Source organism: Psammomys obesus, unplaced genomic scaffold (genome assembly GCF_907164565.1).
Source record: "Psammomys obesus unplaced genomic scaffold, mPsaObe1.curated_primary_1811, whole genome shotgun sequence".
Lineage (NCBI taxonomy): Eukaryota > Metazoa > Chordata > Mammalia > Rodentia > Muridae > Psammomys > Psammomys obesus.
The window spans coordinates 6,106,067-6,121,769 of NW_026590701.1; the positions used below are offsets into that span (position 1 = coordinate 6,106,067).

At 41.8% G+C, this 15,703-nt stretch overlaps 1 protein-coding gene across 2 annotated transcripts in view; it reads left to right on the plus strand.

The window, feature by feature from the left end:
- Window positions 1–15,703, plus strand: part of Gad2 (glutamate decarboxylase 2) — a 66,885-nt gene that overhangs the window by 38,632 nt on the left and 12,550 nt on the right. For both annotated transcript variants that reach the window (XM_055608619.1, XM_055608618.1), the window contains 4 exons: window positions 3,223–3,277; window positions 4,972–5,088; window positions 6,360–6,424; window positions 10,389–10,467. In XM_055608619.1, the coding sequence (XP_055464594.1) occupies window positions 3,223–3,277; window positions 4,972–5,088; window positions 6,360–6,424; window positions 10,389–10,467 (316 nt within the window). The remainder of the gene's footprint in view (window positions 1–3,222; window positions 3,278–4,971; window positions 5,089–6,359; window positions 6,425–10,388; window positions 10,468–15,703) is intronic.

Genomic DNA, 15,703 nt, shown 5'->3' on the forward strand with positions numbered 1-15,703 from the left:
ATCTAACCTTTCCAAACAGTCTTACTAAGAACATGGGCCCTTTAAGTTTGTTCTGGAAGCTTTATGTTTATTTTTGGTTATAATTCATGACCTTTTGGCAGCCCCTTGAGTCTGGCAGTCATTTCACTTCTCAGCCTCCTCATTTGTTAAATGAGGTGAACTAGAGCCAGGCCTTGAGGCCATCCCCAGCTCTAATGTACTCCAACTTCTCAGTGACAGCTGACTGTTTCATATGTGACAAAATACCCTGATGTAATCTAATGAGCAAATGGAGATTATCAATACCCTTAGACTCTCCAAGCTAGTGGAAAGTAGAGAAATTTAAGAAATACAACCAGTTTCTAAGAGTTTCCTTTGAAGTTCCTACAAAATTACCTACAAAAATAATATGGCAAGTTTAACTTGCTTACAACTTTCTGAAAGAGAAATACACTGTTCTAAAATTTAAACAGTTTGTTGAAAGCAAGATGGAACATTTTGTGATCCAGGACACAGTTTCATCAATGGCGTGTCACAACCCAAATTATGGTCACTTAATTGTGGTGGCCATGAAGACTCTGGCAACAGTAAAAGGTTTATTACTGTGCAAATAGCAAAAGTTAATTCAAAATCAAGGTGTAGTGATCTCAAAATGATTCTGGCAGCCACTCACATTTGTATTCAGCGACTTTGCTGCAGACTTGGTTCTGAACAACAAAACAAGCAGGCTTAGTTCAGTTCATGCTTTCATGCTACACAGCACTGACACCATCACCCACAACAACCTGGCTAGGACTCAAGGCTATTGTACGCTATGAACTGCAGTACTTTTACTGTGCCTACAAAACCTTCTGCTACTAGAAACTCAGTGGTCCAACTAAAAAAAACCAGATTTTCAGCAGTTTTCTTTTGTCATAGTTCACCATATAAATATCAAATTAGGTTATCACTGGATTATATATTAGAAAGGTTAATTTTTTTAATTTTATATTTAAATATTAGCTACAGTTTATTAACTTTGTGTCTCAGCTGTAGCCCACTCCCCAACCCCACCTTTCCTCATCTCCTCCCTGCTCCTTTCCAAGTCCACTGATAGGGGAGGACCTGCTCCCCTTCCATCTGACCCTAGCTTATCAGGTTTCTTCAGGACTGGCTGCAATGTCCACCTCTGTGGCCTAGAAATGCTGCTCCTCCCTCGGGGAGGAGGGGTGTCAAAGTGCCAGCCATTGAGTTCATGTTAGAAATAGTCCCTGTTCCCCTTACTAGAGTACCTACTTGGATACTGAGCTACCATGGGCTACATCCGAGCAGGGGTTCTAGGTTATATCCATACATGGTCCTTAGTTGGAGATACAGTCTCATAAAAGAGCCCTGTGCCCAGATATATCAGGTCCTTGTGAAGCTCCTGTCCTCTCCAGGTCATACTAACTCCCCCTTCTTAGAAAGTTTAATTTTAAATTGTCATTGTAAACATATCTAGTCTGGAAAACCCTGAAGATGATCTACATCTGGAGCATACAGTATTCAGCCAAGACTTAATTCTTTGAGTTATATTAAACATGTACCTGCATCTCAATGGTAGGCATGTTTGTGTTCTTCTTTAAAAAATGGTAAAATTATATGCATGCCGAAAACTAATGTAATTTTCTGGGCAAGATAACTGATTCAGTCTACAGTACTTGCCTTTTAAACACAAAGTCATGAGTTCAATCCCCAGAACCCATGTTTTAAAAAGCTAGGCATGATTGTGAGACTGAGACAGGCAAATTGCCTGGCCTGTGCTAACCAGTCAGCCTAGGCTACTTGGTGAGCTCCAGACCAGTGAAAGACCCTACCTCAAGAGAAACTGGCTGGACCTGAGAACCTGCCTCCTCAGACAGGCATCCACACAAGCATGTGTACCTGTAAACATGAGCTCCTGTGTGCGCATAAGCATGTAAACAAATGCATACACACATGCAAATAAAACAACAATTTTTTTTTAGTAAATGCTTACCTATGCACCTGTTCTATATCTATGCATCCAGATTTGTACAAAAATTTCTCAGGCAAAGGGGCCATGAATACAATAAAATGTTTCAGAAGGCTGATCTAAGAAAGCTTGAATCTTATAGGATATTCCTGGGAATCCCCGAAAGATGGGGAAATATAGGGTGTAAGACGCTTGTGGGCGCTCATTTGCAGCCCCAGTTCCCTGTCGCATGGGAGTATTGAAGATGGGATGCTCTGGCCTTGTGGACTTGCTCTGCACAGCAATGTGCCTGTAATGGCTTTTGCTAAATTCCAACCTGACAACCCAGGTCCTAGCACCCCAATCCATTATTGTTGCCTGTGTAATTGCATATGACTCATTTTGCTCTGGGAAGACCACCTCAGCCAGCAGTTCTCAAAGTTTTGAGCTTTAATGTCTGCTGTATAGTCCAACTATTTTGCCATGCTTCTTTTTTTTTTAATCTGTAATAAAGCTGTTAGAAAAATATAACTGATATACTCTCTATAGAATTTTCAGATTATTCTAAAGACTAAAGAAATTTAGAGCATTAATCTGTATTAAAGTCATATATTTATGGAAAGACACCAGAAGTTAGGATGAAGCAGCCCACAATCACTACGTGTTTAGGACAGGTGTGGTGTCAGAGTTCAGGACACCTCTTCTCATGCCTTTCTGTCTAACTGATGATCATAGTGAGGAAAGAGGAGATCTATTGACATTCTCTCCTTGTGTGCTTTTCTACCTGAGTGTTTGAAATTTAAGTCCGTGGGCTTTATGCATTCAGACTTTGTGGGTATAGAGGTGGTTTGGGGACCCCATATTTTCATCCAAATGTCTCACAATGAATTCTCTCTTCTTAAAATCTGCACATCCATCCACCCAGTGGATGATTTGGAGTAATTTTTTTTCTGAATTTCTTTTTCATTACCAAATTGCCTTGTTCCCCTGTTTCAAATAAATCCAATGGATGAGTTTTAGCAGTCTGTGGGCAAAAAAGAGGGACAGTTTGGCCATTTTACCAGGAACATGGGGTGGTCAAGTGTCTCCCAAACATAAGAAGAAATAGTCACCTGTCATGTAAGGAGACAAGTGCATTTGTTTCTGCCCCTGAAGACATGCAAGAAGCTGTCTTAACTAAGCACTAATTAATGCTGTGAGTTGGAGTCTACTGTCTTGATGCTCCTTACACTATAAAGACAGCACAGCAAACTATTTCAAGCAAATTGACATATATTCCTTTTTTCTTACAGAGGGAAAATGATCCCATCCGATCTTGAAAGAAGAATCCTTGAAGTCAAACAAAAAGTAAGTTTTAATGGTGATCTTTGACCCTTAGTAATATGTATTTTAATTTATAACAAAAAAAAGTTACTTAGGTTTTATTTTTTAAAAAAGGATCCAAACCCCAATCTCCAAGCTTTAACAAAAAATATGAATTTTTCATGCAATCATCATGTTGGTCTCCGAGTTTACACACACACACACACACTCACTCACTCATGTGTATGTGTATATGGTGTGTGTGTGTGTGTGTGTGTGTGTGTGTGTGTGTATGCATTTTACACAAGTTTAAATTGCTGAGTAGACAAGCTAGTACAGAGATGAGTTTCCAAAGCCTCCCTACATGCTAAGCTGGCACTAGGCAAGCACATATGAACAACCCTTCTTGCAGCTAAGAACTAGCAGCATGTGAGTGACTGTCTCACGGAGATTTGAGAGGACCATATTAAATCATAATCTGATTCTGAAGGCACAAATTTGTAAGTCTTTTAGAAATAACAGTACCAGGCTGGGGCTATAACTCAGTTGGTAACGAGCTTCCTTAGCTTGCAGAAGGCCCTGGCTTTGATCCCAAGCATCCATAAATGAAATGTGACCAAGGCAGAAAAATCAGAAGCTCAATGTCACCCTTAGCTACATACAGTGTTTGAGGCCATTTTGGAAGATTTGAGATCATGTCTCAAAAATAAAAATAAAGTAACAGTAGCCATCAAGTGATATATCTTTGGATGGTTCATGACACAGAGGTTGCTTTTAAAATTCTCTATTTATTTATTTATTTATTTATTTATTTGTAAATAAAAGGCACAATGCCTGGTTTAGTAATGGATGTAGCTACTGTGTGCTTAGTAGAGTCTTTTATTTTCATACATATTTTTTTTGTTTTTGTTTTTGTTTTTGTTTTCTCCTTCAGCTTTCTTGTAGTACAAAGGTAGCTGGTAAAACAAACCATGAGATTAAAGCTTTGCTGCCACCTAAAGCCAAATCCTAAAACATCAGCGTCTATACCAACAGGACAGACGGGACAGCCTAGAGTGATAATGCTGGCCGTATCTGTGACTTTCTTCCACCCTCTTTTAACCATATCCTATTATTTAAGTCAATTTTCATGCTGCTATGGCTTGGAGAATGGTTAGGCCCTTCACTCTAAGGTGCCAAATAAGTCACCCGAGCTATTCCATTTAGAAGCAAGGGCTGGCAGAGTCCCTCTTTTTCTCTACCCTTCCCACTGCCCATGCTAAGGGAGGAGTTAAGCTAAGGAGCCTGGCTGTGAAGAAGAAAGACTAGAAAATGAGCAAAGAAAATGAGAAGGAACTGTCAGTCTACCTGGAGTGCTGCTAACTGCTGCTGTCACAGCGAGGCTATCAGATGCAGCCGAGTGGACACTTCAGGATCTTGGAGGAGTCGTTGATTTGACCAGTCTGGAGGGTTGACAACTCTTCTGATGAATGAAACAATGCATGTGGCAGGGAGAGTTTCCGCTATTTAGTGAGAGCGCAGCTCAGCTCACTAAAAGAAGCCTTCAGTCTGAGTGTAGGGTCCATGCCTGTAGTTCCAGCACTTGGGAGGCTGAGCCGAGAAGATTGTCACATACTGAAACCAGTCTACATCCTGAGTTCCAAGTGAGACTGGGCTACATAGCAAGATCTTGTCTCCAAAAGTGAACAAATAAGCCCATGGGCCCTATTTACACAATTGGAGCTTTCTTGTTTTTGCAGGGATTTGTTCCTTTCCTCGTGAGTGCCACAGCTGGAACGACGGTATATGGGGCCTTTGATCCCCTCTTGGCTGTTGCTGACATTTGCAAAAAGTATAAGATTTGGATGCATGTCGATGTAAGTACCCCTTAGCGGTGACCCACTCCATACCTTTGCACATTTTTAGATGAAACTCATGGAATACGATTTGCATTCTTCTCTCTCTCTCCCCCCTTACATTCAGAAGGGTGGAATCTCAGCTTTTAAAGATTTCAGAGGCACAGAACTTACATGATGTGTAACATTAGCTAGAAACAGCCTGAAACTGGTTATGCATTAAAGTTCCTTGCATGAAAATGTTATTGATATGATCAGTATTTGAGCTGAACACTCAGTTCTCAATTCATCGCTCCATACTGTCCCTGAATAAAACACACACACACACACACACACACAATCACACATATGCAGATCTCCATTATAGGTATAATCTGGATTAACATTTGTAACAAAAATTACAAAACCCAAGTTCAAGTTAGCTAATCATATATTCAGTGGTTTGGCAAGGGTTGGCAAGTTGCCAAAGCAGGTTTGGCAACTTTCTAGAAAATGTGGATTACCAAATTCCCAATAGTTTGGTGAACTAACTATATTTGAGATGTTTTAACATAAGGCACAATGGCACCAAACTATTTAAGGAGGTGCACCACCATTTTCTAATGAAAATATTTTAATAAAACTGAACTGAAGAGATTTAAATTGAGTGTGTTGCTTGGTGTGGCTTGAAGATTAGTTGCCATGTGCAATGTACTTACTAACCATCCACAGTGATAAACAAGGGGTCACTAACCATCACCAATTAAGCACAATGTTTAGTTGAGCTAATCTTGTAGTGTTTTCTCCATGTAGGGAACAATACGTTGTTACACATTCAGACACAAACTCCTTATGCCGCTCTAAGTTAAAACTGCAAGGGCCGCTGATGCAGGACATCCTGACGTTCAACATGGACCCTGTTTAATGGTTCCCCTGCCCATCTTATCTGCTCCAACCACAGCAACCATAGGCATTCCCATTCTGAGAGCATTGGGGCTTCCAAAGAAATGACTTAAAACCCACAGGAAGGGCTGATGGTGGTCTTTCTCCAGCTCGTGCTGACTGGGGAAATGTGTTTCTGATTTGGCTCCTTAATTATAAACATATAATATATAAATGTACAGTAGAGTCTGCGACTTCCACCTTGAAGTTTAAAGTCCTCACATTAGGAGAGAATGATCCACTCTCTTAATCAGTATGGAACTGCGCAGGCATTTTCATACTATGGCATCCCACTAATATGGGAGACAGTAACTAGAAGTCCAGACCATGGGCAGGTACTGCATTCTTCCTTGTCTGTTTTGCTTTTTCAGGCAGCGTGGGGTGGAGGGCTACTGATGTCCCGGAAACACAAGTGGAAGCTGAGCGGTGTGGAGAGGTATGCATTTCTTAGTCCATGTTGTAGAGTGTTAAAAACCACAGAGCAGAAAATGGCACTTGGCTTCCTAGGAAGTCTCAGGATGCTGGCCAGCCCACTCTCCCTTGTGAGCCTTGCCTATGTGTAGACACAAAAACAAACAAACAAACAAAAAAATCAAGTCCCATATGAAGTGACCCACAGAAAATGTCTTTTAAAAATGGGGGTTTATCGTTAGACTTCATTCCTGGCATCTTTGAATCAACCACCATGATTTTAAAACCTGCAGGCTGTCCACATTTCTCCAGAGAAAAGATCTATAGCTTCCATGTTACCATAGAATACCACTCAGAATAAAGAAACCAATAAATAGTTTTCTCAAAGCAGGTAAACATACTGTCATTTGTAGTGCTGAAAGTTACGTTTGGGATTAGATATAGCCAGCTGAGTCGAAGTAAGACATGCCGGTGTTTTCATCCTCCTGGCTTCGTTCCACAGTAACCCTTTTCTGACCTCGCTCCCTGATTGATGCAGTAAGTAGCTTTTATTTGGGGCTGGTGCAGCAGCCCATTGAGACAGGCTGCAAAGCACAAAGGAAGTAATTTTTGATTTGCATAAAACATATTGAGGTCGGGGGGGGGGGAATGCAGAAGGCAAAGTATGGCCTCAGGCTGTGGTTCTGCACACATGCAAAGGAGACCAGTTTTCCCATCACAGCGAGTCAACCAGGTCAGCTACAGTTGTGAGTTCTGACACTCCAGACCACAGAGAAAGCCTTACTTCATCAGAGGCTGCCAACTGCCTACCATGCCCTGCCAAGCAGCCAGCTGCCACCCAGAAAAAGATTCACTCTGGCTCTGCCCCTAGTCATCTTGGCACAAGTTCTATGTCAGGACCAGGGAAGAGGCTTCGGGAGCTTGGGAGCATCTGTCAGCATGCAGAGAGACCAGACCAGAGAGGAACTATGTGATACCAGGTCTGCTCATACACACAGAACCCATGAGGGAGGGAGTAAGGGAGGAGGAGGTTGGGAATAGAGCCAAGAGGGTCCTGTTGAATTAGCAGAAATGAGGCTGGGGAAGAGTCAGGACAGAGTGGCCAAGCCCCATGTCATGGGGTGACTGTCCCTGAGTCTGCTGCCAGAAGGCCTGGCTGAGGCACAGCTGAGTGGAGTCAGCAGTATCCTTGTTCTGCTCCAAGGCCTGTGGGTAAGGGGCGATGAGGGCGAGAACCCTAGTACCACAAATACATGCCCAGAATTGAACTCTGTGCTTTCAGAGGTGGCCACTGCACAACACCTTCTATTCTGTGACTTTCTGATTGATACAAAGAATAAGCATCTTTTATAGCACTTTCAACGCCTCCTCATGCTCCAAGCGCTGAGAGCCATGGAGCACCCCACTACTGCCACCACTTGAAAGTTCACTAAATTACCTACCTGAAACCTCAGAAAAATAAACACCACATGCTTTTGTACTGAAGTCTATTTGAGAGAAAAGCTCAGAGTGTTCATCTCAGAACACAGAGTCCTCTATGTTCTGGTTGCCACAATTCTCGAAACCAGGTTATAACTAAACTTACCAAATGTAATAACCATGGATAGAAAAATCAGAAATAAGGGCCCTGCCATCTCCTGCTCTGAGCACATGCAGCAGAGGGTAACCATCCTACAATTTCTTAGCATGATGTATACTCTTTAGTGAATAAGATCACGGAACTGTTGGAAATTGCTGGAACACAGTGTATGTGGGCTTAATTTTAGGAAGGAAATGTACCTCAGTTGGAGAAATAGCTTCTCTCTAAGTATCACAGACTAAAGTTTAGGACTCACTATCAAGGGAGAGGAAATCCACGGTTCATTCTTGCCCCTCTGTGGTTTCAGAGCATTCATGAGTGACATTCTCACAGCATAATGGCAAAGCTCTATCCAGCATCCTCTTTGGGAAACAAACCAAATCCTTCAGGTGCTCTCTTTCTTGCTCGAGCCAGTGTAGCCAAGACAGCCTGCTAGGAGCCTACATACTCCAGAGCATGTCTGACACTGTAAACCAGCTCTCAGTCCCCTCCCCTGGGGATCTAAGGACTCTGAAGGTTGCGGTAAAACAACAGCTGCATCATAAGTAGCCTTCAGTCCTACTTGAGAGCCAAGGCAAATATGGAGCAAGAAATGGTCCTTCTCAGATCCTATTCCAGAGAGCATGCGCCAACCACCAGCACTGGCACTTGGCATCATCCAGTGAGGGGCAGAAATGAAAGAAGGGTGTTGCCGCTAGGGAGCAGAGCTGTTGGTGATGTCCCTGGAGAAAACCCAGTTCAGTTGGGTTGGAGGGTAGGGTATGTCTGTGGCCCCCTGTGTAGAGGTAGGGCAGGAAAATGGTAGAAGTGCAGAAATCCTGTCCAGGGAATTGACAGAATGTCTGCCACAAGTATGTATTCAGGGGTGCTATCCATTTGCCATGGACTCCTGAGCTGGATTTTTCATTGACTTAAATAAGATTACCGGTACAATAAGTGTCCTCTGTCTGGACAGTGGACATCTGTCATTCATCATTTCCTCCCAAGGCTCTTACACCCCAGAGGAGAGTTAGGGGAACAGCAAGCCTGGGCACTGTGGACCCAGCTGCTATGGGTTCCCCTGATGTCCTTCCTCCTGTAAGTGTCTTTATATAAAGGTCATACCGTGATCCTCATCCCAAAGACCTTCAGCATCTTGGCAAGCATTGAGTTTGCTTGACGAATATGTAATTCTTGGCGACAACAGTTGCTTTCTGTGGGCATTGGGACAGAAATGGTTGGAGTAGTGCAGTGGGAGCGAAGGCAAGAATTTAAAGGAACTTGAGTAGCTGCAGAAATACTTTAAGATTCTGAATGTAAGGACAGATAAAATTAAACAAGGTGAAGCCAAGAAGAGGAAATAGCACAGCAGGCCCAAGAGCAGAGTAGACTATTCAAAGAACAAGAGTGGAAACTGCTAAAGGAGGGGAAGGGATACAGGCTGAAAACAGGGTCATCCTGGGGCACCATCCAGTGGTGTGCTGCAGCTTGGAATTTGAGCTATGGAGAAAAGTGGATGCTGACAATTTAAGAAGAAGAGAAACCATTAAAACTAAAACAATCCTAGTGCCAGGGTGAGGATCAGCTAAAACTATCCAGATTGAGCTAATAGTAATTATTGTTAAAGAAATATGAACTACGGTCATAATGTGGTATAAATCCCTGAGCTGTGCCTCTTGGTGCCACAGTTACTGAAGGAACATGGAGTTTTATATGAATGGGGATGAAATGTATTGGAAACTCTGCTGTAAGGTAGGTATGGGCAGCCATACCCTTAACCCCTGTACTCAGGAGGCTGAGACACGATGGTAACAACTTTAAATTATTGTAAGCCTTGTAGTAAGAGTCTGCTTTAAAAAGAGAAAAGAAAGGAAAAGAGGAAAGAAAGGAAGAAGAGTATAGCAGAACTTCTGTTACATGGCCCACATTTCTCACAACAGATAGCATCGGGTTAGAGGAGAGATGGCCTCAGGGGAATAGCTAGGGGGTCCTCTAGAAGGACACATGTGAATGGGACAAGTGCCATCAAAGAAAGGACAGATGACCAATGCAGTAATGTTCCCTCCTCTGGGCTGTTGTGACAGTCAGAAGCAGTGGTAATAGAAGCACAAGGATGACCCTTTCATCTGGCCAGTCCTCTGGTTAACAGTGGCTAAAGACCAAACCCTGAGTTGTGATTCAAGGCACCATAAGGGCCCCAAGACTACTGTACAGACAAGTATATGCATTCATTGGAGGTGCAGAGAAGGGAAAGGGCATAGAAGCATGTCCACCATCTCATCTCTGTGAACAGTGGAAGGCTACATTTCTGTAGATGGGGTGTCTTCCTGAAGCAGGAGAAAAGGACGGTGAACTGGAGCTCTGAGGCCCAGGCAGAACCTCAGCAGTTGGAGCCTGATGCGGGTGCCACCTCATTGTGATTGTTTTCCAGAGCCAACTCTGTGACATGGAATCCACACAAGATGATGGGTGTCCCTTTGCAATGCTCGGCTCTCCTGGTTAGAGAAGAGGTATGTTTTCTTTCTGACTCTGGGGCCAGTCCAGGGACAGGGTCTAACTGTTCTCATGCAGCTCATGTTCTCTCCCGGGTCCAGATGCTCACATTTCCCTAGAGAGCTCGTCTGACTTCTCATCAGCTGGCATACGCCCCTCCCACCCCACAGAGGCTTTTTATGTTCCTCTCTCAGAAATTAAATGCAGTTTGCTTTTAGAAATATATAAAGGAAGAATAGCTTATACCATAGAAAATGTAGACATAATAAAGAATTAAAGTTAGTGTTATGATTTAGATACATATGCATGATATATTTGCATGTATATATTATATATCTCATAGTTAAATTTAAAATCGAATGGCATATTCAGAATGCAAATTTAATCTATCTGCATATGCATACGCCACAAAGAGAATGAGCACTGACTACTTTCTTTCAAGGTACTTAGATATGTGAAGTCTGGTTCTCACTGCTGGCCAATACTTTCACATTGACTTTCATGGTGCCCGGACACAGGCATATGTTCTCATGTCTACATTCATCTTGTTAGTAAGAACTAAGCAAAGTATCAACTGTGGGGTTTATACTTGTCGTCCTAGCACTAAGGAGGCTGAAGAAGGACTGCTGTTGTTCAAACCCAGCTTAGGCTACAGAGCCAAAGCCTGCCTAGAAAGAAAAAACAAAACCAAGCAAATGAAAACAAGAACTAAACTAATGAGCTTCCCTCCATTCTAATTAAATTTTATCATGTTAAAATCATGATGATTTAGTATCATGATCTTTAAATATTTAACTTTACTTGCTTTAAAAATATCTCCATTATCTTAGAAAATACAGATAAATTTAGACTCACCAAAAATTCTGTTATTTGAAGGTAAAACTCATCACTGTCCTTAAATATATTCTCTGAAAATTTTCTGGGAATGTGTTTGTTATATATAAATACGTTTTTATGCATTCAAAATTAAATTGCTACTATATGACATATACATACATTCTATATTTAACATTCTCGGAAAAACATGATTATTTCAAAACTTCATTTTAATGAACTTTTAATATTCTATCACATAATGCCTAGTTGCTTGCCAAAATTCATAAACATGATCTTTATCACTTTTCTAATTATTAATTCTTTTAAGAGGGATTTTTGTGTCAAGGGGCATTATTACCTCTTTCATCTTTTTCTTCTTTTTCTTCTTCTTCATCTTCTTCTTTGCAGAAAAGAAATCATCATACCCAATTTCTTTTTTCTTTTTTTATTAATTAATTCAATTTACATCTCAATCATAGGCCCCTCCCTCCTCTCCTCTCAGTCTCACCCTCCTCTCTTCATCCCTCATCCCCTATTTCCCAGAATAGGGAAGCCCCCCCCCCTACCCAGACACCCCAGCTCATCTATTCACATGAGGACTGAGTTCATTTTCCTCTCCTTTGGTCTGGTAGGGCAGTCCCATCAGGAGGAAGTGATCAAAAAGCAGGCAACATAGTCCATGTTAGAGATATGCCCTACTCCCCTAATTACTGGGCTCACACGAAGCCTAAAATGCCCATCAGCTATTTATAAGTACAAGACCAAGGTCCTTGATTGGTGCTTCAGACGCCGTAGGCCCCTCTAGCCCTGGTTGATTGGCTCTGATGGCCTTCTTGTGGAGATTTTGTCACCTCTGGGCCAAATTATCCTTCCCCCTTCTTTTCCAGTAGACTCTCAATGGTTCACTCAGTGTTTGGCCATGAGTCTCAGTATCTGTTTCTAGAGTTCTTCACAGCTATAAATTTAAGTATCATGCTTCTGCATCTTCATTAAATAAATTAAAATCCAGAAACTGAAGACCAATTTCCCTACAAAATGTGAGGAACGCATTGTAAAAGTATCCCTTGAGACTGTGTTTTCAAAGGAACACTCAGTTACTTTGTCACCACCTACCCTAGCCCATGTACACGTCAGCTGTACTACTAGAAAGGAAAGAATACATCTTTGTTATTTACGTCTCAGCCAAATGTTTGATACTGGTTTGCATTCTGTCACAGCAAGCCAAAAAGAGAAATGCAAGTCAGATGAAAACAGCCCAGTCTGGATCTGATTAGATACCTGCATTGGAAAGAAATATCTGACAGTCTGATGCTACCCAGGATAGAGCCTTGTGGCTTGGCACCTAACCCATTCTCATTCAAAGTACTCATTGATCATTTGAGACACAGACTTGTCTATCTGCTTCAGGTGAGAGGAAGGCAGAAGACAGACTGAACCAGCGGTAGACTGTGTTTTACAGACTAGGCCAGCTAGTCTCATCTGAAAAGGGACTGGTGGGAAGCAACACAAGGGAGGAGGGGTTTGCTTTGGCTTACAGTGTGAGATGACACAGTCAATCATGACGGTGAGGGTCCATTGGCAGACCACAGTATGACACTTCCAATCTCTGCAGAATGCAAACAGAAGCTGGGCTAGGCTAGAAACCCCAAGACCTAGCCCTACTGAGCCATTTCTTCCTAGAGTTCACACAGTCTCCCAAAACAGCACTACCATCTGGAGAACCAAGATTTCAAACTAGTGCCTATGAGGGGATGTTTCACATTCAAACCTTAATATTCTCTTCCTTGCCTTCATACACTCATGACTATCTCATAATGTAAAATGCAGACCATTCAAAAATCACTGTAATTCAACAGTTTCAACATTGTCCCAAAGTCTCTTCAGAGACTCAAAGCTATCTGTCAACTGTGAGCCACTGAAGACCTACAATGGCACAGAGCAAATATTCCTTTTCCAAAGAGAACGAATGTAGGAGTAGCAAGGAAAGGCCACACCAAAGGGAGGCTGAAGGCGGACAGGCTATACACTTGAGCTTGAGGAGACAGGCTCATTTCACTTACTGCTAAGACATGGAACTTCAGTGTCTACTATGCAGGGTCAATAAAAGCAAACCAAAATGCTATTTTAAAAGCACAAGCCCGATAAATAGATGTATAAATCCAGGACAAGAAAGTTGGTATCACCACTCACCACTGGTGAGATGCCACCTGCAGTGTTTTCATTTCTCTTGATGTCAAATTACACATGGCAGCCCATGAAGTGAAACTTCCAACAGTAAGGAACATTTCATAAACATTAATGATTAGTGACTGATGTGGGAGGGCCCAGCCCACTGTAGGAGTTTCTCTCCATAGCTCTCTGTTTACTTTTTTATACAACCTAGGACCCCCTGCTCAGGGTAACGCCCCCCACAGTGGGCTGGACCCTCCCACATAGGCCATTTATAAAAAAAAATGCCTCACAGACTTGCCTACAGGCCAACCTGATCAAAGCATTTTCTCAGTTGAGGTTCCTTCTCAGTATATGACATTAGTTGTGTCAAGTTGACTAAGTAGCACACACATTGATATATATGATTAAAAATAAAAATAAATCAAAGAAAAGAAAGAAATATGTTAGTTTAACACTGAGCTCTTTCTCTCTCTCTCTCTCTCTCTCTCTCTCTCTCAATTTCAAGAGCATATGATGCTCTGACAACACACACCCTTGAAATTAAGTGAATAATGGCATCACATAATTTAATTTTAAAAAGGCTGAGCTGTATTGGTGAGAGTTTAAAACAAATCCTAGCATTCCAAGGGGTTGTTGAAGTTTGTAATATTCTGTTATACATTATAATATCTAAACAAAAGATACTTAAATATATAGGGACCTAAGTCTATTTAAATATGAGACTTTCATTTTGTGCAGCACCCATGTGTTGAAAACTCATTTGGAACAGTGTTCTATTACTGTTTCCTTGTTCAGAACCATCATCTCACTAAAGCTTTGTGTGTACAAACCTAGACCACTGTTTACCTCTGTGGACATGGTGGCCTGCTCTGTACAGTGTTGGTCATGAAGACTGAGGACTGCAAGCTAATCTTCCATTTCAGTAGGATCTGGTCTGACACCACCACCGCCATCATCCCATACTCACTGAGGTTCTTTCCTTAATGCTGATCACATCTATTTGTGAGCTTTTAATGCCAGGAGAAAACTGACACAAATTTTTTGTGTCCACCAAACAAAATAGATGTGCCTGGTAAAATGCTACATCTTATTAGTCTGTAAGTCAATGCCTCCCTCCTGCTCTAATATAAACATGTTACATTTGTTTCTTATTTTCAAAGTAACTATGGAGCACACATAATATGAAGCTGAAGCTAAGGGTGGAGACAATTGTCTACCAAGAACTCTGTTTACATGGCTCTAAGTTTTAATTTGGATAACTTTTTTAAAAAGGTTTTCACTTCTACTTCAGCTCAGTGATCACATTTTGGTCTTTTCTTCTCTTGTCACGAGTCACAAGAGAAAGAAAACCAAATGCCAAAGCTTTTATGAAATCCCAATCACACAGTAGCTGACAGTCAACTCAGAAGCTCCCAGTGGGTGTGATAAATTGAATCGTGATGGGGTTTCCAGTAAGAGACCAGCAATGCTATTGTAGTCAGAAGCATGAGTCATTCACCATTCTTTGGAACAATCACTTTGCTGCCTATTTCTATATTAGGATTATGGTTGGGCAAATTCGTGGTCACTGACAGGAAACTCTCTCTTTTTCAACTATCATAAGCAACTCGATGTGAAAATCCAATCTGTAAGCCCGACCCTTGGGAGAGGAACAGGAGATGGGAAAGGTTGCTCATTTATGTTCAAATCAGGATTGCAATCTGGATGTGTTTATGTTCCACTATATAAAAACAAGAGCAACGACTTGAATAGTTCAAGCTCTTACAGTTACAGAGCTGTGAACATGCTAGAAGAGCCACAGTAATCATATTTGAAGAATCAGAAGGTCAGGGCTGGAGAGATGGCTCACAGGTTAAGAGCACTTGCTAATCTTTCAGAGGAGCCAGGTTTGATTCCCAGCATACACATGGCAGCTGACAATAATTTGTGCCTCCAGTTCCAAGGAACCCAACACCATTTTCTGGCCTCTTTGGGCACTAATACATGTGGTGTGAAGGCAGAAAGTAGGCAAAGTGCCCACACACATAAAATAAATCTTAAAAACCAAAGAACCTAAGTTTCCTAAGCCTCTCCCTCCCCTTCTTTTTTATCATCGTCCTTCCTCTTCCTCTTTAAAGGATGATTTTGCTATGTAAGCTTGGCTGGCCTAGAACTCTCTGTGTAGACTTGCTGAAATCCTCCTACTCCTGCCTCCCAAGTGTTGGGTCTCTGAAATGTCTTAATTACCACAAAACTAGACTAAGAAAATACCTCAGAAAATGAGCA